Source organism: Elgaria multicarinata, chromosome 12 (assembly GCF_023053635.1).
Source record: "Elgaria multicarinata webbii isolate HBS135686 ecotype San Diego chromosome 12, rElgMul1.1.pri, whole genome shotgun sequence".
Lineage (NCBI taxonomy): Eukaryota > Metazoa > Chordata > Lepidosauria > Squamata > Anguidae > Elgaria > Elgaria multicarinata.
Window position 1 is genome coordinate 34,776,525 of NC_086182.1, and position 24,396 is coordinate 34,800,920.

The window sequence follows — 24,396 nt, forward strand, 5'->3', positions numbered from 1 at the left end:
CCCCTTTGCCACAGTCTGGGAGGTCTCTGTCGCCCCACCCCCCACCCTGGTGTCAGTGATGCCGCTATGTCATGTTACAAGAACCAGCACTCTCAGGACACCTAATTTCCCCAGAGCGGCTGCCCTTAATCAGGAAAATATAAGCAACCGATTGGAAAGTATAATCAAGTCCAGCCCTTTTTTTAAAAAAAAAAAATGTAGAAAGATTATAGCTGTTTACCTCCTCTGGGGAAAAGATACTTGGGATGAGCTTCTTGAGCAGCCCGCCCAGATAGTGTTCGACTGCAATTCCCGTGATTTTCAACCATTAGCTATGCTGTATGGGGCTGATGGGAGCTGTAGTACCGCCACATCTGCAGGGACACATTGCGCACCCCTTTGATACAGACACTCATAGCTTTCCTCCCTCCACCCTCTCCGGGAGTGGAGATTTAAAGCATCAGGATTTGGGTGGGGGGTGATTGTCAGTGAAAAACACACAGCATGGGAGTTTTTGAGGAGCCCCCTGTGCGCTCCCTCACCCCATGCCTGGCTTCCCCTTCAAACTGGAGCCTCAGTGACTGCTTTCTACTTCTTAAAACTCTCTCCCCCCTCCCCTTGCTGGGGCTACATGTGACGCAGTTCTCCCCTGGCCCTGTTCTCAAAACATTTCTTGCTTGTTCCCAAACATTGGGAGGTTTTTCCCCTGTCCTCGGTTTGTTACGTTTGGAGGCCTTCCTGTTGTTTAGCTGTGCTCTGATAAAGCTGCTTCTGCGTGACGGTGTGCAAAGTGGAGCCCGTCCGCACCGAGAGACAGTGTGGCGGGTGGTGTGTGGCCATAACGCCGGGGAGCGTGGGAATCCCAAGTTCACATCCCCATTCGGTTGTTCAGCTCACCGGGTGGCCTTGGCGAGTCACCTGTGTTCGGCCCAGCCGAATGTGCCGGGCCCTGAGGTTCAAACAGTGCTATAAGCTCCTTGAAAATATCTGAGGTCCCACAGATAGCACAGGATGCAGCAAACTTCGCTGAAGCTAAGTGGGTCTCCGTCTGCTCAGTGCTTGGAAGGGAGAATGCCTTGGAGTGCTTTGCGTGCCACCCTGGCTTTACTGAGAGAGAGGGTACAAAATGAGAGCCCTCTGCAAGTATTTGAAGTGGTGTCCCATGGGAGAAGGAACACATTTGTTCCCTGTTACCCCACAGTAGGGCTGCAGAACGGCCTGCCTGGGGTCCCAATCCATCCTTCCAGGTTTCCCCAGATGGCCATTCCCCCTCCCCCATTGATGGCTTTCTGGCTTCTGCATGTCCCCACCACCCAAATTCTAAAAGGTTGAAAGGCACCTCCTGAGTCTTCATTAACCCTCACATTTCACCGAGACTTCCCTCCAGTCACGCAACGTCAGTAGCCAAGCCGTTCTTATGGCCCGCTCGGTATGTCTGGCCCAATTAGCCTCTACCAAGCCCAAGTTCCTGACTGGGGGGGGGGGCATGCCTCCCCAACCCTAGCCCTGATTAGAGTTGGGGAGGCACGACTCCCCGGGCAGGAACTGGGGCCTTGGTTTAGCGCCAGCTAGGCTACTGCAATACTTTATACTTGGAGCTGCCTTTAAAACCATTTTGGAAGTTCCAGTTGGTTCAAGCTGTGATCAGTAGATAAGCTGTGTGGGGCTAGCTGACTGGAGCATATAACTCTGGCCTTGTTGCAGCTACAGTGGTTGTGTGGTTGTTTTCTGAGTCAATTAAAGTGCTGGTGTTAAGAATTTAAGTCCATCATGGCTGCGTGGATAGTGTCAATATATCATTTAGTCACTAGGTGGTGCTGGACTTAATTATGTTTGGGTGGAGTCAAGAGGTTCATGCTGCTGTTCTTTTCTTGTTTGAGCAAGTCAAAGTTATTGTCTAGCTTCCTGAATGGGGTATCCTCCAAACCTTAGGGACAATATTCTAGGACCAGGGCAGGATCTATACTACTGCTTTACAACGGTTTATAACAGTAGTGACACCTGTTGGGGCCCAGAACCCACTGCATATACAGTTTTCAAACCGTTTTCAAAGTGTCATATCCTGCCTAGTGAAGATCTAGTACAGGATACTCCCAAGGACTGCCTTCTCCCATGCAAACCCATCTAAGCTTTCGGATCACTCTCAAGGTTCTCTGTCACATTATCGGATGGGAGCAAAAGACAGGACTTCTAATAAATAAATAAATAAATAAATAATGGTTCTTACATCAGCTACTTTCCAGTACTCTCTTATGGACAAGTTTTGTATTTTTAAAAACCAGCAGTTTCACATTTTGGTTCTTTAAGAACTCTTGAGCAGATGCTCTGGACTTCAGTTCTGCTCATTTTTTTTCATTTGGCAGTAAGATCTATAACTCCGAAGCTCCATCTGAAGCGAAATTTCAGTTCTCATTATGCCTTGATTGCAGCTTTCTGATGAGATCAAGGCTGAGCATCAAAAGACTCTCCGTGGGGTTTTGTTTGTCTTGATGTAACCCGAAGAGACAAGGGCATTCCCGGTGGGCTTGTTTTCACCACCGCGAGCTGCCGCGGCGCGCTTCCCGAAAGCTGTTTGACTTTGATTTCCGTTCGCAATGTTTGGAGTGTTTAACATGCATTAATACCTGTTCCACTTCTAAGGAGCGTAGGTGGTTCAGCTGCGGGTTTTTCATGAAAGAGGAATTAAGTGGGAAGTGAGGGGGGGTTGCCGAGGGTGTAGTTGGAAATGCATAATCCTTCAGGGAAGATGGGTTTGTTGCCAGCCTTCCCTCGACTCAAGACTGAGTGAGTGCCTCCTTCTACATCAGCCTTCCTCAACCTGGGGCGCTCCAGATGTGTTGGACTGCATCTCCCAGAATGCCCCAGGCTGGGGCATTCTGGGAGTTGTAGTCCAACACATCTGGAGCGCCCCAGGTTGAGGAAGGCTGTTCTACATGATGTAACAAGCAGGCTTGCCTTGCAGGAGATGGTCCCTGTCTCATGATGCGGAACTATTGATGAAGCAGTGGCGGGAGTGGTGTGGGCAGGAGCCAGAGACTTGAGGAAGCGGAGCGATCACGGAGCAGAGAGAACCCAGCGCTTCTGGTTTTGATTTGTTTTAATCCCAGGAAACAAACGTTTGGGGTAGAATGTCAGATGAATCAAATTATTCCCTGTGAATGATTTTGGCTGCTGTGCCAACAGAGGGGGAATGTGTGTGGCCCTCCGGGTGTCGTTGGACTGCAAATCGCAATTGTAAACCGCCCAGAGAGCTTCAGCTATGAGGCGGTATATAAATGTAATAAATAAATAAATAAATAAATAAATCCAATCGCCCTTTGCAATTGGCTTTGCTGGCTACAGCTGATCTATTGTTTATTTATTTCTTGCTATATTTAGATACCACCTTTTTCTCCGAGGTGGGGCACGTGACCCTCCTCTGGGAAAAGGGGATGGATTTAGGGGAAGAAGCTGGCAGGCGGCATGGAGAACCTAAAGGTTCCCTGTTCCCCGTGGGATCCCCACAGCCGTCCTTCCCCTGAACTTAGGACTGCTCTCTTAAATAACTAATAATGTGAATCAATCAATCAATCAATCAATGGGTCTCCTCTTCCTTTCTCTCATTTGCTCACAGAAAAGGGAGAAGCAAGCAAAGATTTGTGGAGAAGTGTCTCTGCTTTTCTCTCCCAGTGCTGCATCACTTACATCTCTGACCTGGCTCCTTCCAGATGTGCTGGGATTGCAACTCCCATGATTTCTAGACTGTGTATTCGTTTAATGAGGGTTCTTCCTTCCTTCCTCCCTTCCTACCTCAGGTTAGCCTGAACGATTCACACAACCAGATGGTGGTTCACTGGGCAGGAGAGAAGAGCAACGTGATTGTAGCTTTGGCCCGGGATAGCTTAGCCTTGCTGGACCCCAAGTTAAGCGATGTAAGTATGCATGCAGATGTTTTGTTTTGGGGCTCCCTCTCTCTCTCTCTCTCTCTCTCTCTCTCTCTCTCTCAATCTCTTATTTTTAGGAAGAGAAATGTTATAGTTAATCAAATTCTGTCCACATGGTTTCTTAGCACTGATTAATGTTGCTGCTTTGTTTTGCACTTAAAGCACGTAAAAAATAAAAAGGTGGGGTTCTAATTGCAATTGAAAAATGATGTTTAATGCAAAGATGTTTGTCATGAAATTAGAGGCTTCAAGAACATATTGGAAAATGTGTACGCCTTAATGTATTGGAGAGGAATAAAAGGGCATACGAGAACCAGAGTAACCCTTGGAAACAATACGTGAGACAAAAATAACAGAAGATAACTAAATCTGCCCTATATGTGGCTTAAGCATGGGTCTATGCAACGGCACCGACCTCACCCAGAAGGCCTTGCCTAGCACACCCTTCTCAAGCCAAGCACTACCTCTTGAAAAGCCTGAGGAAAGGGTAAAATCAACACAACCTCTCCCCTATATGTGAGGGGACAAGGTAAAGGGGTTTGGAAAATAGGTTCTATCACTGAGATACAGAACAGCAGGTGTATTTTTAGATGTTTTTACACTGTGTAATATAGCGGGTAATCCCTCTGAGCTGACGCGTGGTTTGTGGTAACAGAACACAAAGTAAAGTTTATTGAAATTTAACAAATCTTTAGTATTTCAATTTAAATCAAGCCTGCATATTTTTATATTCAAAATAAACAATCCCAAGTGCCTTAAAATTCTCACTCCTCACACCAAACACTCTCACGAAGCACAAGCTGGACTAAAACTCCCAGACTAAAACCAAACCTCCCACCAAACAAACAAAACTCAACTCACAATCCCCTCAGCCAACCAATTTATACTCCTCCCTCCTCCTCTCTCACCGCATCACCAGCCCCACCCACTCAGTCAAACATTCTGCACTCACTAGACATACAAACCGCAGACATACCTAAGGGACAGAAAGGTGGGTATCGCCACAGTCTTCTAATAAGACAGAGCCCAATCCTGAATCCAGAGCATCACGTGCCTGAAAGCAAGTTGAAGCAGGAAGATGAAGTCAAGTGGGCAGTTGGACGCTCCTTCTTTTCCCCCTCAAATCTCCTACGACTCAAGAAAGATCTTGGTTAGCTGATTGCAGGCTGACTGGAGCAGCATTCCCAAACTCCGCAGGGGAGGGGAAACGTTCCCACAGGAATGCAGCTGAGATGATTCAATATAGTAACTCTGGCTTTGAGGCTGGAGTCAACTTGAGATAACAGCCGTGTAGGTGGTTGCACCACTACAGCCTAGCAAAATGAAGCTGAACACACACAACACAAAAAGAAAATGGAGTTCTTGAGATACTGCTGATAGTTCTGAAATGGACCTTCAGGAACAAGAGCCTGGTACTTCGCTATAGCACAAAGGTGGGCAGAAGGTAGATCTCTACATGTTTTAGATTTCAACTCCCAGAAGCCCCTGCCAGCATGGCGAATGGTCAGCAATGCTGGGAGATGAATTCCAAAACATCTGGAGATCTGCTTTCTTCTCATCCCTGCTATAGCAGATGTCCATCCCATAATCTGCAGATGTTCCTTGCTGTTCACCCCTTTCTGTTTGCTTTCAGGAGGAGCAGCTGCCATCGTTGCATGGTTTCCTGCGGAATATTGAGCACCTCCCTTGTTCCCCCTCTTAAGGCAGAGAGGTAGCAGCCATAGCCCTGTACAGTGGAGCCCCCCATGCAGTGCTATGGCAGCGCCTTTCCTGCCTCCTGACCTTTAAAGAAGGAGGATGCTCAACTTCCCTGTTTTTAAAGATGAACTCTGGGATGGCCTGAGGAACCATCCTTCTTCATGAGTTGTAACATTGGCATCTTTCTTTGCTAGGTCTATGTGTCTTACGACTACGGGAAAACATTTAAGAAGATATCGGAGAAATTCAATTTTGGTCCAGGGAACACCACCCAAGCAGTGATTGCTCAGTTCTACCACAGCCCAGCTGACAACAAAAGGGTAAGGAGTACAAAAATGTGTGTGTACAAACAAAGGATTCACACGACCACCATCTAGTTTTAAGGAGGGGCGTCCTGAGTATTTTCCAGTTCCATTTTGGAGTTTGAAACTTGGGCAGGGTCAGCATCTTTCCTGAAAAAAAAGTCTTACGTGATTCAAATATTTGGTTCTCCTTCCTGCCCCTGGTGCCAATTTTCTCCATGGCTACTCATCCTCTGTCTGGAACTGGTCACATGGGTGATTTCTCCCAGTTGGGGATGTCATCATGAATGAAATGACATCATGAGTCATGATGCAGCATTTGACATAATGATGTCATTGAGTGTCAGTAAATGACCTTTTGCTGCTGTTGCTTTTGACACTTGGGTAGATTATTAGAATCATAGAATAGTAGAGTTGGAAGGGGCCCTGTAAGGCCATTGAGTCCAAGTGATGTTATCGAATCACTGATTTTATTGATCGTTACGTGGTGATTATTATTTTCGTGATGTCTTTTCCCTACCCAAATTTCTGCACCACTGGACTAGTTCTACCCTCAGATGACTCCTGATCTGTGTAGAAAATGTCACGTATGCTTGCACACACCCCTGTAAATCTGTGCTTCATTGCTCGACCTCAATAGCGCAGAGCCTTTGCCACATTCTAGAGCAAACCAAGACGGGGCCCTGTGGGCGCCTCACGCAGGCAGAACAATACAAATCACAGTAACTAAACAGACGTTTGATTAATATTAACGGGTTTGTGTAGCCGAGGGAAAATACTTGTCTCCTGAGGATTATAAATTGCATTTGGGCAGGAAATCTGACTGAGTCGTTTCTAATGGTGGGGTGGGGTTGGGGGGGGGGGGGAAGACTGAAAAGCAAAATCCTCCCATCTGTTAATTTTTAATTTCTCTCTTGCAACATACACACGAATGGAGGCTTAGCGATTGTCCGTTGTGGCAGATGTAAGCCACACAGCAACGGTGCTTTTTATGGTTTTAAATTTTGCATATTTGTATTTTACGTTCCGTGTTTTAATCTTCGTAAACTGCCCATTGAGCTTTGGCTATGGGGTGGTATATAAACGTAATAAATAAATAAATAAATAAATAAATAAATAAGTTCCCAAACTTTCTGCTGTCCTGGGGCACGAGCAGAGCTGAAGCGTGTCTAGCAAAAATGAAGCCACCATTTATGTATTTAAAACATTTATATCCCGCCCTATATCATTAAGCTGTCAGAGCGGCGTACACCATGTTTGTCGCCTCCACCACAAATTGTCCCTTGGAGGAGGAAGACATTGCTCTCCATGCCCCGCCATTGTGAGGGATGCAGTTGTAAGGAGCGGCCTAAGGACGAAACAGATTCCCTGATGCTGGCCGCACAACAGGTGTGGTGGAATCTCAGGAGCATCACCACTGCCGGTCGGCTTGTGCCCAATCCTTGAACCCTGACTGGGGTGGGCAGAAAAGAGACAGTGAGATACTTTGAAGCAATAATAACTGTTGTATCGAACAGCTGCACAGTTGATACTTATTATTCTGGTAGCTGGTAGGAAAGAAACAATGTGTGTTCTCTTTTTCAGTGTCATGGGGAAATGTTCCTCTAATTTTAATCCAGAGAGAGAGAGAAACACTCATGTGCTCTGAGTTTCAAATATTGGGCTTAGCAAGGCTGCAGAAGAGTTCCATCTTTTTAAGAGGTGCCTAAAAGGGGGTATTTTTATTTATTTAGAATTCTTATATCCTGCCCCCCCTCCAAAAGAAGCATAGAAAGGCTTACAAGAATAATAAAACAACCCTAAAATCATACTACTGCGCTAATTGTTCAGATCCTCTTGTTTACATCCTCAACGCTCATAATCCTCCGAACTTGGGAGGCTTTTGAGCATCCCATGCAGAGCGGGCGGAGCAGCGGAGGCTTTGGGACCACAGAAACAGGTAGAAAAGGAATGATAGACACGTCTAGTGCTTTGCTTTGCCTCTATTGCTCCTTTCGCATCCTACTCTGTTCTGGAAGATCGCTGTGCAATTTTTGATGGCTGAATGATGCTTGTTCTCCTTTTCTGCTCTTATTCCCTTCCGCAGTACATCTTTGTGGATGCCTACACTCAGTACCTGTGGCTCACGACGGACTTTTGCAAGACCGTTCAGGGCTTCTCAATTCCATTCAAAGCAGCCGACCTGCTTCTGCACAGCCGGCTTCCAAACCTTGTCTTGGGCTTTGATCGATCTCATCCCAACAAACAGGTGAGTCGCTCTGGATGTTGCCTGCGGCTCTTTCTTTCAGCAGGGAACAAGACGTTCTGTATGAAAAATGCCGGTGTGATCATAATTATCTGCCTTTTGGATACACCTTGTGCCTGCTTAGATTAGACCGTCTTCAAAGCTGGAGCACAGCTTTTTTGGTTGGGCTTCACTATATTTGATGTCATTGTATACATAACAGCAATGGTAAAAGAATAGATAAGAAACATTTCCAAGGGTGGGCAGCCTTCGGTGCAGTGTTCATATGGGAAGGAAGGCCTTTTGAGAAGGACCCACTTTAGGGACTGGGAGGCAGGGGGTTAAAGATCACGTCCTGTGTAAGAGAGACTCCCCCCTCTCTTAGAATCATAGATCATAGAATAGCAGAGTTAGAAGGGGCCTAACAAGGCCATCGAGTCCAACCCCCTGCTCAATGCAGGAATCCACCCTAGAGCATTCCTGACAGATGGTTGTCCAGCTGCCTCTTGAAGGCCTCTAGTGTGGGAGAGCCCACCACCTCCCTAAGTAACTGATTCCATTGTCGTACTGCTCTAACAGTCAGGAAGTTTTTCCTGATGTCCAGCTGGAATCTGGCTTCCTTTAACTTGAGCCCGTTATTCCATGTCCTGCACTCTGGGAGGATTGAGAAGAGATCCTGGCCCTCCTCTTCCCAGTTATTGTCTTCCCATAGAGATGTGGAGTGGAACGAAAGAGGAGGGGAACTGCTTCTCTTCTTACGCCTTTCAGGGGAGGGTCCTCTTTATGTATATTCGGCTCTTGGGCAAGTTACTTTAGCCTCACCAGTTTGTGATTTATAACCAGCCACGTCCACCATGGGAGCCATTTTATGAATAGGCACCCCCACAACCATGGTAGCCATTTTGCAAGGGTCCCCATGACATACTCTCCAAATTCCAAATGTGTCCATTGACTCCAAAAGACACAATGTTTGTCATAATTTTACCTTGTGTTGTGACATCATAACCTTGGGCCACTCTCCCACCAATGGGAGGCAATAACTGTAGAGCCAGGGACACAGGACACAGTGAGTTGTAGGAAACAGTACAGGGGGAACAAGACACCCAGCTGCCATTTTCAGCAGCAGCCGTGTGTTTCAGATAACATATAGTCCCAGCCAGAGAGATGTGGTAGAAGAACCATCCCGGCCTTTTCTCAATGCACACGTGACTGTAGGTGCAGAAGAGTGAATTGTTCGCCAGTCAGCAGCAATTTATCGAAATCCCCTTGTGTTGTTTTTGTTTTGCTTTCTGTGGAAACAAGGCCTTGGGCGACTCTCCTCCTCCTCGTCCTCCTCCTCCTCTGTCCAGCCTCATTGTGAGCAAGGCCCATTGAAATAAGAAAATAGGCTAACGGCTCCCCACCCGCCCCCCGGCAAGAAGTGTGCCTTTGTTCCTCTTTAGGCCTAGTTTGCATTGTTCTCAGGCTGGTGCTTGCAATGGGCAGGAACTGGGAGGCGGAGAGACGCCAGACAGTCAGCTTACTGTGCTGCCTTGATATTTGGCAGGAATGACAGTGTTTGTCTTTCATGGTCACATACCAGCATTTATGTGGTTTTGCTCTCCCTCCAGTGTTTGGATGTTTGCCTCGCCATAATTGGTAGTTGGCGAATGCCCTGGGGGCGGCGTGAAGAGCCTGGAGACGATATCTCACCCTTCTCGGGCAAGTTAGCCAGAACACTTCCCCCTCCTAAACAAACAGGCAATAAAAAACAAACAAATCAAACTGCTCCCAGCATAAGATACAGAGAACAAATTAACGTTGTTTCAACCTTGGTTGTTTATTCCTACACCCACCTGAAACATGAACTTCTGGAGGTAAATAAATAGGGAGTGAGCAAATGCCATGGCACATAGGTTTCTGTCTCTTAAAAAAAGGGAAATTCATTTTACCCAAGGGAGACCTGCAACAAAATCTTACAGCATGGAATACTCCTGTTCATTAGCCAATCAGCCAGCCGTGCCCTTCTCAACGCTACTCCCTTCCACTTCGCTCCCTATTTTTCTCTCTCCCCGCCCCCCATAACAGTCAGAATTCTTTGCCCACTGGGCATACCCAATCCTCATTGATCTCCCTCCTTAATTTCTTTCTACTCCTGCCAAACTTGAGGTTTTTCCCCAAGTCTGCTGATAACTCCCTCTTACGCGTGGGTTGTGCAATTTTGGCTACGTAAGCAATGGCACTCATGCCCGCGCATCTGGAATGGGGGGAATGATTCACAGACTGATCTTAAACACATTTTACCGATGTTACTGAGTTCAGTGGTCCTTTCATAGAATCATAGAATCATAGAATAGCAGAGTTGGAAGGGGCCTACAAGGCCATCGAGTCCAACCCCCTGCTCAATGCAGGAATCCACCGTAAAGCATCCCTGACAGATGGTTGTCCAGCTGCCTCTTGAATGCCTCTAGTGTGGGAGAGCCCACAACCTCCCTAGGTAACTGATTCCGTTGTCGTACTGCTCTAACAGTCAGGAAGTTTTTTCCTGATGTCCAGCTGGAACATCAGGAAAAATTCTTCTGGATGCTGAGGAGTTCACAGCCGTACCTTAACGTAACTTGAAGCAGTGCTGTTCATTGGATGGATCAGAGGTTAGCATCTTAACCAAAGAGTGCAGAGTCCACCCTCATGAATTTTCATGCAGCCATTTGGGTCTAGCTGTCCTACTGGAACCCCAATAGATTTCCCCGTGTTTTCATTTTTCAGCTCTGGAAATCAGATGATTTTGGGCAGACGTGGATAATGATTCATGAACATGTGAAATCATTTTCTTGGTAAGTTGTAAAATTCTTCATGGGCCTCTGAGGAGCCTCATCTTCCTCCCCACCCAGTCTCACTTCTTTCCCTACCCATTATGAACCAGTCTACACATTATTCTGAAGGAGGTGGTGAAATCTTGGGACGTAGACCCACCAGGCTGAAGGGTGTGGGTCTATACATTGTATTTTTGAATGTTTCCCCTACATTAAAAGAAAAAGGGCCCTCCACATAGAAAACTGGAATATCAGGGAGAGGACTAGTCTAAATTTCCCTCTCAGGTGTTCTAGTTATACACCATAGTGAAAGGTGGTTGCCTTGATCCTTGGTTTGTGAGTTTCCCAAATGCAACTGCTAATCACTAAATAGGAACAGAATATTAAATGGACCTTTTCTTAGGTTCAGTCATTCTGTGCTGGTTGGTGTTTCCAGGCCATTTCTAATGCCTGAGGACTAGAAATGTAAAATATTAAATGTTGGTCTCTGAAGGTTCTAATAGGCCACTACAGTTTGTTCTGTTTCAGCAATGTGACCTGCCACAGTGAGAGCCTGGTGTTGGGCACTGTGAAGTCCAGGTTCCAGGCTGTCCAGTGTGTATCTAGTTCAAACAAAAGTCTTGGGGCAAGTCAGAGAGGCAGCACCAGGAACAGAGCAGCACCACGGAGAGCTCCTAGTGATGTTCAGAAGCCAGACAAGCTTGCCTATATGTTGCTCCAACAAACACCAGATCCTCAGTGAGCCTTAAGTGTGATTGTGGCTTCATTTAGGCTGGCTAGGCCCACATCCCTATTGCCTGAGGCCTTTTCTCTTAAAGAGACCTGATCTGTTTCAGCAACCTTGGGCTGTGTTGGCACAGAGAAGGATGCAGAACGGTGGTATCTTCATGGCTGGAGTCCTCGGAATCTGAGGATGGCAAGACATAATAAACAAGGAAAAATGGTGGGGAGGGAAGAAGTAAAACTTAAATAGTCTTTCAGCAGGGTTAGTGGATAGTCCCACTTCCCCTCTCATTTGGAGGTAATAATAGCAGTCTACCTTACAAGGTTGTTGTTAACTACGAGTTAGCTAATGGATGTGAAGCACCTGGGCTTTTAGGAAATGAATGTTTGTTATATTTTCCCCCTTTCTTTCTCCTGATAAGGGGCATTGAGCCATATGACAAGCCAAATGCAGTTTACATAGAGCGGCATGAACCTACACGCTCCTCGACTGTCCTTCGCAGCACGGATTTCTTTCAAACCAGGGAAAACAAAGAGATTCTTCTAGAGGATGTTGAAGACTTCCAACTCAGGGACAAGTATCTGTTTGCGACAAAGTCTGTGGTAAGGACCCATCAGCCGAGTGTCTATGGAGGCATCAGCTGTGAAAACGACAACGGCGTTTTAATTCATTCCAGCCACATATGTCAAGATAGCTGTGTGGTGTAGCGGCTAGAGTGTTGGACTGGGAGTCAGGAGATCCGGGTTCTAGTCCCCACTCGGCCACGGAAACCCACTAGGTGACTTTGGGCCAGTCACAGACTCTCAGCCCAACCTCCCTCACAGGGTTGTTGTTGTGAGGCTACAATGAAGAGGAGGAGGATAATTTATTTATAGCTGAAGCTCTCTGGGTGGTTTACAAAAGTAAAAACTGTAAACATTAAAAAAGCATGCAAAATTTAAGAATAATCTGAAACATAAAAACAACAATATAAAAACAACAGTATCCATTTAAAATCAACAGTTCTGGGGTCCGATAGAAAACAAAATTAGTGTTGTTAAATGCTGTTAAATGCCTGGAAGAAGGCACCTGAAAGATAACAATGTTGGTGCCAGGCGAGCCTCATCGGGGAGATCGTTCCATAATTGGGGGGCCACTACTGGAAAGGCCCTCTCCCTTGTTGCCATCCTCCGAGCTTCCCTCGGAGTAGGCACTCGGAGGAGGACCTTAGATGTTGAGCGCAGGGTACGGGTAGGTTCATGTCGGGAGAGGCGTTCCGCCAGGTATTGGGGTCCCAAGCCATGTAGGGCTTTATGTACACTGCCTTGGGTTCATTGGAGGAAAAAAAGGCGGGATATAAAAGCAATAATAAATGAAATAAAATAAAGGCCCCTCTGTCTTTTAGGAAAGGGATCTGAAATGTGGAGCGTCCGGCACCGTGCCAAATGATGCTTTGCAAGGATCACTCTGTTAGCGATGGAAGAATAGGGAGTGGGGAATATGCTGTGAGCTTCAGAGGAAAGCACCGGGGTCTCACTTGACCTGCGCTTGTAATCCAAGTTTGCTATTCCTTCGTTGGGGTGTGGTCGGCAGCCTGATACTTAAGGTTATCATAGGCCAGTCTTCCTGAACCTGGTCCTCTCCCGATGTGTGGGATTGCAACTCATCGTCAACCAAGCTGGGGAAGGCGGAAATAGAGCAGCACAGGTGTATCAATGGGCAGTTCGGTCCAAATGCAGAGTTTCCTTGATTGAGACATCCAGCTACAACTGATGACTGTTTTCAACAAGGACACCAGAATCCCTGCATTGGGAGTTAAACGCTCCTCCTTCTCCTGGGCCTCCTTTCATTTTATAATGAGAGAATACACATTCTGAAATTGGAATTATTTTCCGAGAGGGCCTGGCTGAGACCTAGGTTCAGCTCCCAGCCCCAGAACTGGCTAGTTAAGCTCCATCCTACCTTGCAGGGTCGTTCTGAGGATGAAAGGAGGGGCATGCACAAGGGCCCTGAGCCCTTTGCAGAAAGGAGGGTATGACAATGTGACACGCAGGGAAGCCAGCCTGAGACGCGAGAGCGTTGCCACGGCTGAGCCGAAGCTGATTTCTCTGCGGATTTGATTTCAGCACTTGAGGCAGATCTAGGTCAGTGTGAAATGCTGGAGCGGCTGGAATGGAGGTTGAGATGCCTGGAAGGAATAAGCCAACGTAGATGGCAGGAGACAGGGGAGTGAAATGGGAGGGGAGGGGGCCATGCAAGAAGGAAAGCGTCTGCAGTATTTCATGGGAAAGGACGTTGGGCGACAGGAAGAAGGCTTTGAGATTTGCCCACCCCAGAGTCATTGCAGGGAGGAACCTTCATTTGGGGCTAGGGCATGTACTGTCTGAACGTGATCCACGTTCGGCCCTGGGCATTGAACGGGACTCGCTGGACCAATAGCCCAGCTTGGGATAAAGCGGGTTTGCCTTTTGGAGAGGGGCCGTGGCTCAGTGCTAGATAAAGATGTATGAGAACTTGGTTTATTGCTTGCAAAACGTGCACGCCTTGTTCAATGACGTGAGCCTGTGTCCTCTGAAAATCTTAGTAAATTGCCAGACGTTATTTATTTATTTTATTACATTTGTATAACTCCCCCCCGCCCAATAGCCGAAGTTCTCTTGTGTTTGCTTTTGATTCACAAAACTTTCCCAGTTCGATTTTGGGCCAATTTCCTGATTTGTGCCGATTTCCCCCCTGCCGACTGAACACACCCGTTTTTGTGAACTGCCCAGAAAGCTTTGGCTATTGGGCGGTATAAAAATGCAATAAATAATTAAGTAAAATAAATAAATAGAGGAAAGTAACACAAATTAGGAAATTTGCGCAAATTTCACGTTTGATCACTTCTTGATATGGGCCATTTTCGATTTGTGCGAGCAGGACTCTGGCGTGAGACGAATCAGGACTTGGGTGAAGCAACGTTCGGAGAATCCTAGCAAACTCAAACATTGCTTGTTCCCCCATCCCTAGTACTAGCTAGAGCCCTTGGCCTGTATGCGGGATGTCCCAGTTCCGCGCCCGGGCATCTCCAGTAGTAAGGATCAAGTCATGGAGGGGTGATGGGAGAGACCTTTCTCTGCTGATGAGCCGGTGTGCATTGGAGCAGGCGGAGGTGGGCCTGACTTGATACGAGGCAGTTCCCTGATTCATCCAGGATATGATATTCTCAGAGGGAAACATTCCCTCACCCCCCGCCTGATCCTTTTATTTTAAAGCCAGCGAAAATATCCCACGGCAGAGTTACAACATTGTGGCATCTCTTAATTGCTTGGCTAGCCACCAAGAAGAAAGTGAGTATTGGCTTAGGCGGCAATCCCAAAACCACGGTTATGTAAGCCATCCCGCTGAAATGAATGGATTGACTTGGGTAGAGGAATTGAGGATTTGGAGAGGTAAAATGGTTCTCTGGCTGACTCACAAGGAAGTCCGTCATTGTTGTTTTCAGTTCCGAAAGCCGTGGTGTATACGTACCTGTAAAAAATAATTTGGGTAGGTAAAGCCTTGCAAAGGCACCGCTCCTTCCTACGCCTGTCTGAATGTGCCTAAATTAGTCACCTGTAGAAATCTAAAAGAGAGAAATTCAGAAGACCCAAGTCTTTTCCAGTTTGCAAGAGCTTTTCTTCCTAGTCACCCAAAGGTGCCTCTTCGCTTGCCACAGGTGAGTGGCACTTGAAAGGTTTACGTATTTGTAAATGGAAAACATTGCCTTGGAAACCGCTGAGGAAATGGGCCTTTGACAGGGACAGACAACTTTGGCGGAGCCCGGGGGCCATTTTCACCCTCCTGGACCCCCACCCCTGGTGGACTGGACTCTGTGGGGTGCCATGCCCTGGGGCAAAACATCAGCAGCAAAGCATGCACTAAATGGGTCGAATTTAGTGTGTTCTAAATTGAGAGTTTCGTGGCGCTAAAATGCTCAAATCCCTCTGAATTTGGCGGTACGGGGGACGCATACCAGTGGATGGCAGGGGCCATGTGTGGCACACCTATGGTTTCCCATGCCATTTTATTTCATTGCCAAATGCCCGGATAGATAATTATTTCCGCGTTGAACCAAAATGTAACTCCCTGGAGATCAATGGAGTGTAGGAACTTGGGTGCTGTTTGCACTAAGAGTTTGTTGATTTCCATAAAATCTTAACATAAAGCCTTCTTGTAAACCACGGCAAATTGGGGGTTGAAGTGATCCTGACTGTCTGGTTTGCTCCCCACCTGCTTTCCTTTTCCAGCACCTTCTGGGTACGCAGCAGCAGACGTCTGTTCAGCTCTGGGTGTCTTTCAACCGCAAGCCGATGCAAGCAGCCCAGTTTGTGACGAGGCACCCCATTAAGGTATTGACAGCTGTGCAACAAAAGGTGGGGATCTGAAGAGAAGGTTTGAGGAAACGCAAGGTCTATCCGTTGCTTTTCTGGACATACAAATGGGAACTGCAACAAAATGTTGCAGCGTGAAGTGCTCCTTTCCAGCTTTCTAGCCATCCATTCCCTCGAAAACGATACTACATTCCATTCCTCCTATATCCTGGTTTTCCATTCCTCTTTTAAAAATCTGTCATCGTTCAGCACCTACTGGGAGTATTGTCTTCACTGGGCTGTTTTGGGGGGAGTCCCATCCCCATTTTTTTTTTTTTATAATTCTGCAAACCTTGGGGTTCTTTAAAATTTATTTTCTGTTCGAGAAAAAACCACTATACTTTTTGTTGTTGTTTATAACCTTTATAACCGCCCTGAAAGGCAATGTTACTGTGCTCATTTTACAGACGGTAGAAGCTATGGTTGAGAGAGGATGGCCTAAAGCCACCTTGATAATTCATGGCAGAGGTGTGAGATTTGTACCTGGGATTTCCTTGTTCACAGCTCACACTCTTAAGCTGCCTCAACAGCTCTCACATGCTTTTGAGTATAAAAAAAGGGGAGGGGAAATCATTTTCTCAAACTCTGTCTTGAAGGAATACTATATTGCGGACACATCTGAAGACCAGGTGTTTGTGTGTGTCAGTCACAGCAACAACAGCACCAACCTGTACATCTCGGAAGCAGATGGCCTGAGGTTTTCACTGACTTTGGAGAATGTCCTCTACTACAGCCCTGGAGGAGTAGGGAGTGACACCTTGGTCAGGTAAGGAGACTGGTGTGGTCCAGTCAACAGAGAGATTACCTCATGGGCCACGTCCTTAGCTGGGAAAGGGTGGAAATGCCTTGAGGCTGTCTTTGTCAAATGGATTGAAACAGGAACAAACGATTCCTGTTTGAACAGCAGTGGCCTGGAACCAAGTGATGACAGCCAGCCAAGGAACCATTTTAAAATGGCTTTGCTTTCCTCCTTGCACGTGGGAGGAAGTTTGGGGCAGGCTTTACAGGATGTAGTATTTTAGATATAAGCTCCACACCCTTCACCCTGCTTCCACAGTACTAGAATTTAGTGTACTGTAGTATTAGTATTTACAATTTTTCAATGGATTTCATCACCATAAAGTGTGGTCACAGGACGTCAAAATGGGATTTAGGCCAGTCTAGAGGCTTGATTCTGACGTAACGCTAACCAATGATATGGGTTGTTCAATTCTGGGTTGTCTTGTTGTGGGAACTCAGCTGCACTGACAAACCATGATACGTTATCCATGAACAACTCAGAAAGAGAACCCCTGGCTTTTTGTTGGATTGTGAGCTCGGAGTTGTTTAAACCATGGGTTGACGTTATGTACGAACCCAGAATGTTAGCTTGTTCATGGGATGTGTTGTCAGGCTACATAGGCAGGGGGCAACCCTAGCCACTCTACATGCCAATGCTACAGCACTACAAAGGCATTTGGGATACATGGAGGAGCATGTAAAGGAGGAAGAAAACAACCAATGCTTGAACTGAGAAAACAAACCACAATTTGTTTGATCATCTGCCAGACAAATGCTGGGCAGAGCAACAAACCATGGGTTCTTGTTATGTGGGAACCAGGTCAGTCTATCAATGGCTGTTAGCTATGTTAGCTAAATGGCAGCTTTATATTGTGTTCCCAATTTGAGCTTGGAGACTCCTTCCAAAAGGCCATGGATAAAGGCACAGGAAGAAATACCTCTGCCTCTTTAAAGTTAATTTTGTTTGAACATGCTGGATGTTTTCACGTTGCCGAAAGCTCCCTCTTGGGTTGTAGACCCTTCAGTTCCCCTTCTCATTAGCCCGCCGCCATGAGGCATCCCATCCAACTGTGCTGAGTGGGTCTATGGTTTCTTCTTTCCTTTTCGGGGCAGATATTTTGCAAATGAGCCCTTTGCGGACTTCCACCGAGTGGAGGGCGTGCCCGGAGTCTATATCGCCACCTTGATCAATGGCTCGTTCAGCGAGGACAACATGCGGTCTGTCATCACCTTCGACAAAGGTGGGACTTGGGAATTTCTCCAGCCACCAGAGTATTCTCGCTACGGCGAAAAGATAAATTGTGAGGTAATGATGCCGGAATATAAAGAAAATCTCCCTGCTTTTGGACTGGTCGTTAGTGTTCTTGTCCCTTGGTTAGGGTCAGCTGAAGCTATAAATGTGTGTGGTGTATGCGGGGTTATTCATCGGATTCTTGGGGACATGTAATCCTGTGCCCTAAGGCCTGCCTTTGCTCCCTCCCCGCCCCCCAGTGATGGAAATCTGTGCACGAAATGATTGCATTAATGCACACTTGTGCAAGTGGAAAGAAATTCTCATACATCTATGAAGAAAAGAGCCAATTCTGTCTGTGACGGAATGATAGACACCTGACAGTCCGTGAAACAGAGACAGAACTGATTTAACGAAATCCACGCATGCCTAGTCCTGCACACAAGTTCATTGCCTGTTCTCAGGAGAGGCAAATGCATTTTTTGTCTGTTGGGGCAAAGTATGTGACACCTGTGTGGTTCAACTCTCCTAGCTTTCTCAGGGCTGCTCTCTTCACCTGGCCCAGCGGTTAAGCCAGCTGCTCAATTTCCAGCTGCGGAGAATGCCCATCCTGTCCAAAGAATCTGCTCCAGGACTGATCATCGCAACAGGTACAATGTCTGTCTTTGGTTTTATTTAGAGCTTTTCTGCCTCCTTCCCCACTTCCGTCAAGTCAGGGTAGTTAGAAGCATGTCCATTGTCAAACCTCATATTGAAACCATCAAGCCCTCATCTTGTCCCTCTCCCTGGCCGCCAGAGCTAGTTTGAATTAAAATGTTTTATGCGACTCTTGGAAGATGAACAGGCTCAGGCTTTGGTGGATCTCCAGGAAAGTCTGCATAGACAATTACAGGCATCGTCCTCTTCATTCTTCATGAACTGGTTCGGCATAGAGATGAGGTGCTTAGAAGAGCATTCCTAGTCAATCTTAAAGATACGGTGGTGGAATGAAACTTGGGCCTACGGGCCAGATCCGACCCTAACCTACCTCACAGGGTTGTTGTGAGCATAAAATGGAGAGGTGGAACCTTATGTATGACACCTTGAACTCCATGGAGGAAAGGTGGGATATTGAAATATAAATAAATATGGTTGAACTGCTGCTCTAAGGCTGTTCTGTTCTGTAGTTATCATTAGCACCTCATTGAGAAATTATGATTTATATAGTGTGTGTGTGTGTGTGTGTGTGCAAAGAAACCCTGAAGATCCATGTGTGGTTTTATTCCCCTTTGCAGGTTCTGTGGGCAAGAACATGGCGAGCAAAATGAACGTGTACATTTCAAGCAGCGCTGGTGTCAGATGGCAAGAGGTACGAGATGCAGTCTTTTTGCAGGAGACTGCTCAGAGGCTTCCCCTGACCCTGGTTCAGTGCAGGAGGCAGCCCCTGAGTAAACCAGGTGCATTGTGGGCAATGCTGCACCAGCCTTGTGCTAGCCATTCTCATCCTGTGCAACTGCAGTGAATATCACTGGGGCATTAAACTGTGTTCAAAGGTGCCTACATTTGTGGGAATTGGAGATGCTCTAGAGTAATCATACCCCCTAAATGGCCCTGGGTAGAGATGTCTAGATCTCCAACTGCTCATGGACCACAGTTGGGGCCCCTAACCCTACCCTAACCCTAAACTAATGCAAACAGAGGGTGTGCACAGGAGACCTTTCGTTTTGCTTAGTAAACAGTGATAGGAAGATCGGACACTGTCCTATAAAGATTGAGATCATGAGTCCATTTAGTCCAGTATCATCGACACTGGTTGATTTTCATGGGTTTCAAGCATGATACTTTCATAGCTCAACCTGGAGATGCCAGGGATCAGGGCCCCTGTCGTTGAGCTACAGCCATTCCTCAGTGTGGTCAAAACAGGATAGAATGGGGGGGAGGGGCTTCTGGAGTTCTGGGGGCCAATTTCACCCCCAGCACCCATTGTCTGACTGTGGAAACATGTAAAGAAGTATACAAGAGTTCCCTTGAGCCTATGCAGAGTACCTTGCCCTCCCTTCCTCCCTGAAGGTACAATCCACTCTCATACCTCTTGGATTAGCAGGAAGGGACTTAGATTTAGAGTGGGGCTGTATGAAAAATTTAGTCCACTTCATTTTTTTAATCAGGATTTATCAGTTTGCATCTTCTGGGCTGAACACGGTCAACCTGCGATCAAAGTCTGTTCATTCCCAAGCTTGCAATTCAATTCACATCCCCCCAAAATGCATTTGACGGCATGCGCACATTTGAAAAATGTGCACAAAACCTCATTAATCAACGGGAGAAGAATGCCTACATTTCAAACGCGTGCACAATTGATGTGTACATTTGGAAAAATGTGCATGAAACTGTGCACACATTTTCATGCGAAAAGAAAAGAAAAAGCTCACAATCTGATATGGACTTGAGTTCGAACGAGCTTTGATATGAAATTTGGAGAACTTCAGCAACTTGAGTTTTGTTGATTCCCACATCCTTAGCGTAGAGTTCATGACTTCCATGCAGGCCTCTCAGTTTAGAAATTAAGGGCATTTAATTTCTAAACTGGATTTAACGGCAAGAATGCTGTTTATCTATATCAGAAGGGGGTGCTCTACACAACCACTGCTTTCAAACAAGAGGGCAGGCCGGTTTGCTTTTATGTATAAGTGTTATGTGTTGTTTTTGGCGATTAGCCCTCAAAAACATAACCCAAAGCACACTGGGATTCTCTCTCCTTCTTTCCCCCCCCCCTTTTTGGGGGGTGGGTAGGGGAGGGGGACGTCTGTGTGAGCAGCCAAAGCGTTTGGCCCTCTTCCATCCGAGCGGGACTTGGCCCCGATTTTACGAGTGCTTCTGCCTGATTGGGTGGTCGGGTTGCAGAGGGGTTTGCGGTCGGCTGCTCCAGACTGTTGTTAGTCTAAGGCTGCGTTCTTACATCTGCAAAGTGTTTAAATGCTGTGAACAGAGCCACCTCCCTTTCCTCCCTGAGAGTGGTGTGGCTTTGGTTTGGCCGGCGCGGAGGCTGGTGTGAGGGCGGCGGCAGGCGCACATTTTTGCAATATATATCATGCATCTTAAAATGCTTGGGAGTGACTGGGGTATCATATTAAGGTGCCTCCAGATGGCCTGGGAAGCTGAAACATGGCCCACGTCACCTTGATCGCAAGAAAATCTGGACCTTCCTATACCTACTAGTCAATATTAGGGGCAGAAAAGGCTAACTAGTCTCTAGCACAGAGTAAGCCAAAAACAAACAAACCCAGATGAGATGGAGGGAGGGGATGTGGAGATTCTGTCATCCGCACAGACTATTTGAATCAGCCTTGGAGAAATTTCCAGTAGCGATCAGGAATGTGGATGTACATTTCCAAAATGCAACATGAATATACTAGTCTCTGTGTGCATGGTGTGTGTGTATATGTGTGTGTGTGTGTGTGTGTGTGCGTGCATCTATCAATATGATAACTTCTTTCCATATGCAAACACATCCATTTGGAATATTCAGAGAGGGCCATGTTCAGAGAGCGTGTTCAGAGACTGTGTTCAGAGGAGGGCAACCAGGATGTTCAGGGGTCTGGAAACAAAGCCCTATGGAGAGTGACTGAAAGAACTGGGCATGTTTAGTCTGGAGAAGAGAAGACAGAGGGGAGACATGGTAGCACTCTTCAAATACTTAAAAGGTTGTCACACAGAGGAGGGCCAGGATCTCTTATCGATCCTCCCAGAGTGCAGGACACAGAATAACGGGCTCAAGCTAAAGGAAGCCAGATTCCAGCTGGACAGCAGGAAAAACTTCCTGACTGTTAGAGCAGTACAACAATGGAACCAGTTCCCTACTCTCCCACACTAGAGGCCTTCAAGAGGCAGCTGGACAGCCATCTGTCAGGGATGCTTTAGGGTGGATTCCTGCATTGAGCAGGGGGTTGGACTCGATGGCCTTGTAGGCCCCTTCCAACTCTGCTATTCTGTGATTCTATGATCTCCATGCCTTAGATGTGGCCAGGAATATCTGTCACTGGGAAATCAGGTTCTCTTTTGGCTTGAGAGGGTTCCGCACTGTGTACTGTTTACTGTGCATTTGTAACCAGAGTTGCAGGCTGTTCTCTGAACTCTGGGAACTTCTTTGCACATTTTTTTTGGTAGCGGGGGGAAGGTTCCACAATCTGCGCAAATTCCTGAACGAAATGCACAAATTACAACCAACTTTGCACGAATTGCACAACTTTTCCCCAAATGCATAAATATCCCGGAAAATCTACAAACTGGCCTGAATCGCTGCAGATTGAGTTGGATGCCACATCTGGAACCCAAAGAAAGTCTGGGGAAGGGGGTGAGCATAGGAAAACTCCGTAGGTGTTTCTAAGAGCCCATTTGAGCTAGCATGATATATATATATATATATATTGGCAGAATGTCGTAATACAGGCCCGGGGAAAGCAGAAACCTATCTCAAAGCATCTGTCTTGCATTGGTATCCTTCATACTTAGAGGAGGAGTGTTAAGAGGCTGTAGACGCACTGCTGGTCCTTGGTGGGAAGGAACCATTGCCTCTGATGTTCTCCCATCATGTGCCTCCATTTACTTCTTTCATCAGGTCCTGTCTGGGCCCCATTATTACGCTTGGGGTGATCACGGAGGGATCCTCATGGCGGTAACGCAGGGCACAGAGACAAACCAGCTGAAGTAAGTAAATTAAGCTCCAGAATCTACATGAGCCTGCAGAGAGCAGTGAAGCAGCAGATAAAGAATCCTCCTCTGGGTTTGATTAAGGCCACCTAAGAAAATGGCAGTGGGAAGGAATGTGTAGATGTGTTATTCTGAATCTTTATAAATGGAGAACTCAAGGGGTTGATCAATGGTGTGACACCTCCCTCCCTTTCCCAGAACCATCAGTGATGGGGATGGAAACTAGAGAGGGAATGTATTGTGAGGAAACACTTCTTCACACCGCACTTTGTTAAACTATGGGATTCGCTGCTGCAGGATGTAACCTGCTTGTGGGCTCCTTACAGGTATCTGCTTTGGCCATTGTGGAAAATAGGATGCTGAACTAGATAAACCCTTGGTCTGGTCCAGCGGGACTCTTCTTTTGTTCCTAGGAGAATCCGCAGTTTCACTACATGGTGTGCAACAGATTGTGTGCACCAGATTGTTTCCACGAACAAATAAGCAATCTAAATAGTAGTTCAGATTTGAATTGCAATGGTTCTAGGGCAAAGCAGCAATAAAAGCTGTTGCATCCTGTTTTGTCTGCTCTAGGAAGAAGCTCAGGGCCAAAATGGGTGAGACGTAGGAGATCTGTGATTGGATCTCGTTACGTTAACTGTGAAACAGCCGCTGGAAGCTCTGGTTTAATTGGAACAGCAGCTCTTGGAAGTGATTTAAGAGCAACCTGAGAGACAGGGCCTTTTCAGTGGTGGCACTGAGATTGTGGAATACCATCCTCAAGGACATATGCCAGGCTCCTCCTCATTTCGTTTACCGTTGGGTGGGAGCAGGTTGGTGCTAGCCATAAACATGGGGCAAAACCCAAAGAAAGGGAAATCCTATTGCTAACGTTCGGCCACGGGGTCCAACGAGACTCAAACATGCTTCATTTTTAGCTGGTTTTTACCCCGTACTGCTGAAGCAAGTGGGACAGAGCTGCTGGCTTACAGTTGACACCCGTGACCATCTGCCTGCTGTTCCCTCTTTCTGTCTAGGTATAGCACAAATGAAGGGGAGACGTGGAAGATGTTCACCTTCTCAGAGAAGCTGGTCTTTGTTTATGGCCTCCTAACAGAACCCGGGGAGAAAAGCACCGTCTTCACCATCTTTGGATCTTACAAAGAGAATGGGCACAGCTGGCTCATCCTGCAGATCAACACTACTGAGGTGCTTGGTGAGTGTGTGAGGGAGGGAGCATCACCGACGTGCCCATTTGTGCTGCCCTCGTAAGGCGGCAGCCTGAATATTACAAACGTTCGCTGTCACCGAGAGCCAGTGTGGCGTAGTGGTTCGAGTGTTGGACTGGGACTCAGGGACCTGGGTTCAAGTCCTCGCTCGGCCATGAAGCTCACTGGGTGACTTTGGGACAATCCCATTGCCTCCTCGCATTCCATTAGAAGAGGAAGAGTTTGGCAGCGGAAGGGCTTTTAAAAGGAAATAAAATAAATGAGACGACATTCCACGTGATTCTGCTATTGCTCTGCAGAAAAAGTTAAACGCCTTCTGACTTGTCATCACCTAACCCTTTCGCCTGTTGAATGCTGTTTATCTGAGAAGATAACAGCGTTGTTTTACACCCAACTGGCTAGCCCGTTTTTTATTGGTGCTCTGCTGCAGGCAGTCAAATTCACAGAGGGCAGGAGGTACGCTTCTCAGCAGGATA

General features: G+C 46.8%; 1 protein-coding gene across 1 annotated transcript in view; it reads left to right on the top strand.

Moving 5' to 3' along the window:
• The window catches only part of SORL1 (sortilin related receptor 1), an 89,042-nt gene that overhangs the window by 15,492 nt on the left and 49,154 nt on the right, over positions 1 to 24,396 (top strand). The window contains exons 2-13 of the mRNA XM_063139547.1: positions 3,774 to 3,890; positions 5,795 to 5,920; positions 7,989 to 8,150; positions 10,872 to 10,939; positions 12,064 to 12,244; positions 15,890 to 15,991; positions 16,609 to 16,778; positions 17,906 to 18,098; positions 18,556 to 18,673; positions 19,298 to 19,371; positions 22,621 to 22,709; positions 23,729 to 23,907. Of these exons, the coding sequence (XP_062995617.1) occupies positions 3,801 to 3,890; positions 5,795 to 5,920; positions 7,989 to 8,150; positions 10,872 to 10,939; positions 12,064 to 12,244; positions 15,890 to 15,991; positions 16,609 to 16,778; positions 17,906 to 18,098; positions 18,556 to 18,673; positions 19,298 to 19,371; positions 22,621 to 22,709; positions 23,729 to 23,907 (1,552 nt within the window). The 5' untranslated portion in view covers positions 3,774 to 3,800. The remainder of the gene's footprint in view (positions 1 to 3,773; positions 3,891 to 5,794; positions 5,921 to 7,988; positions 8,151 to 10,871; positions 10,940 to 12,063; positions 12,245 to 15,889; positions 15,992 to 16,608; positions 16,779 to 17,905; positions 18,099 to 18,555; positions 18,674 to 19,297; positions 19,372 to 22,620; positions 22,710 to 23,728; positions 23,908 to 24,396) is intronic.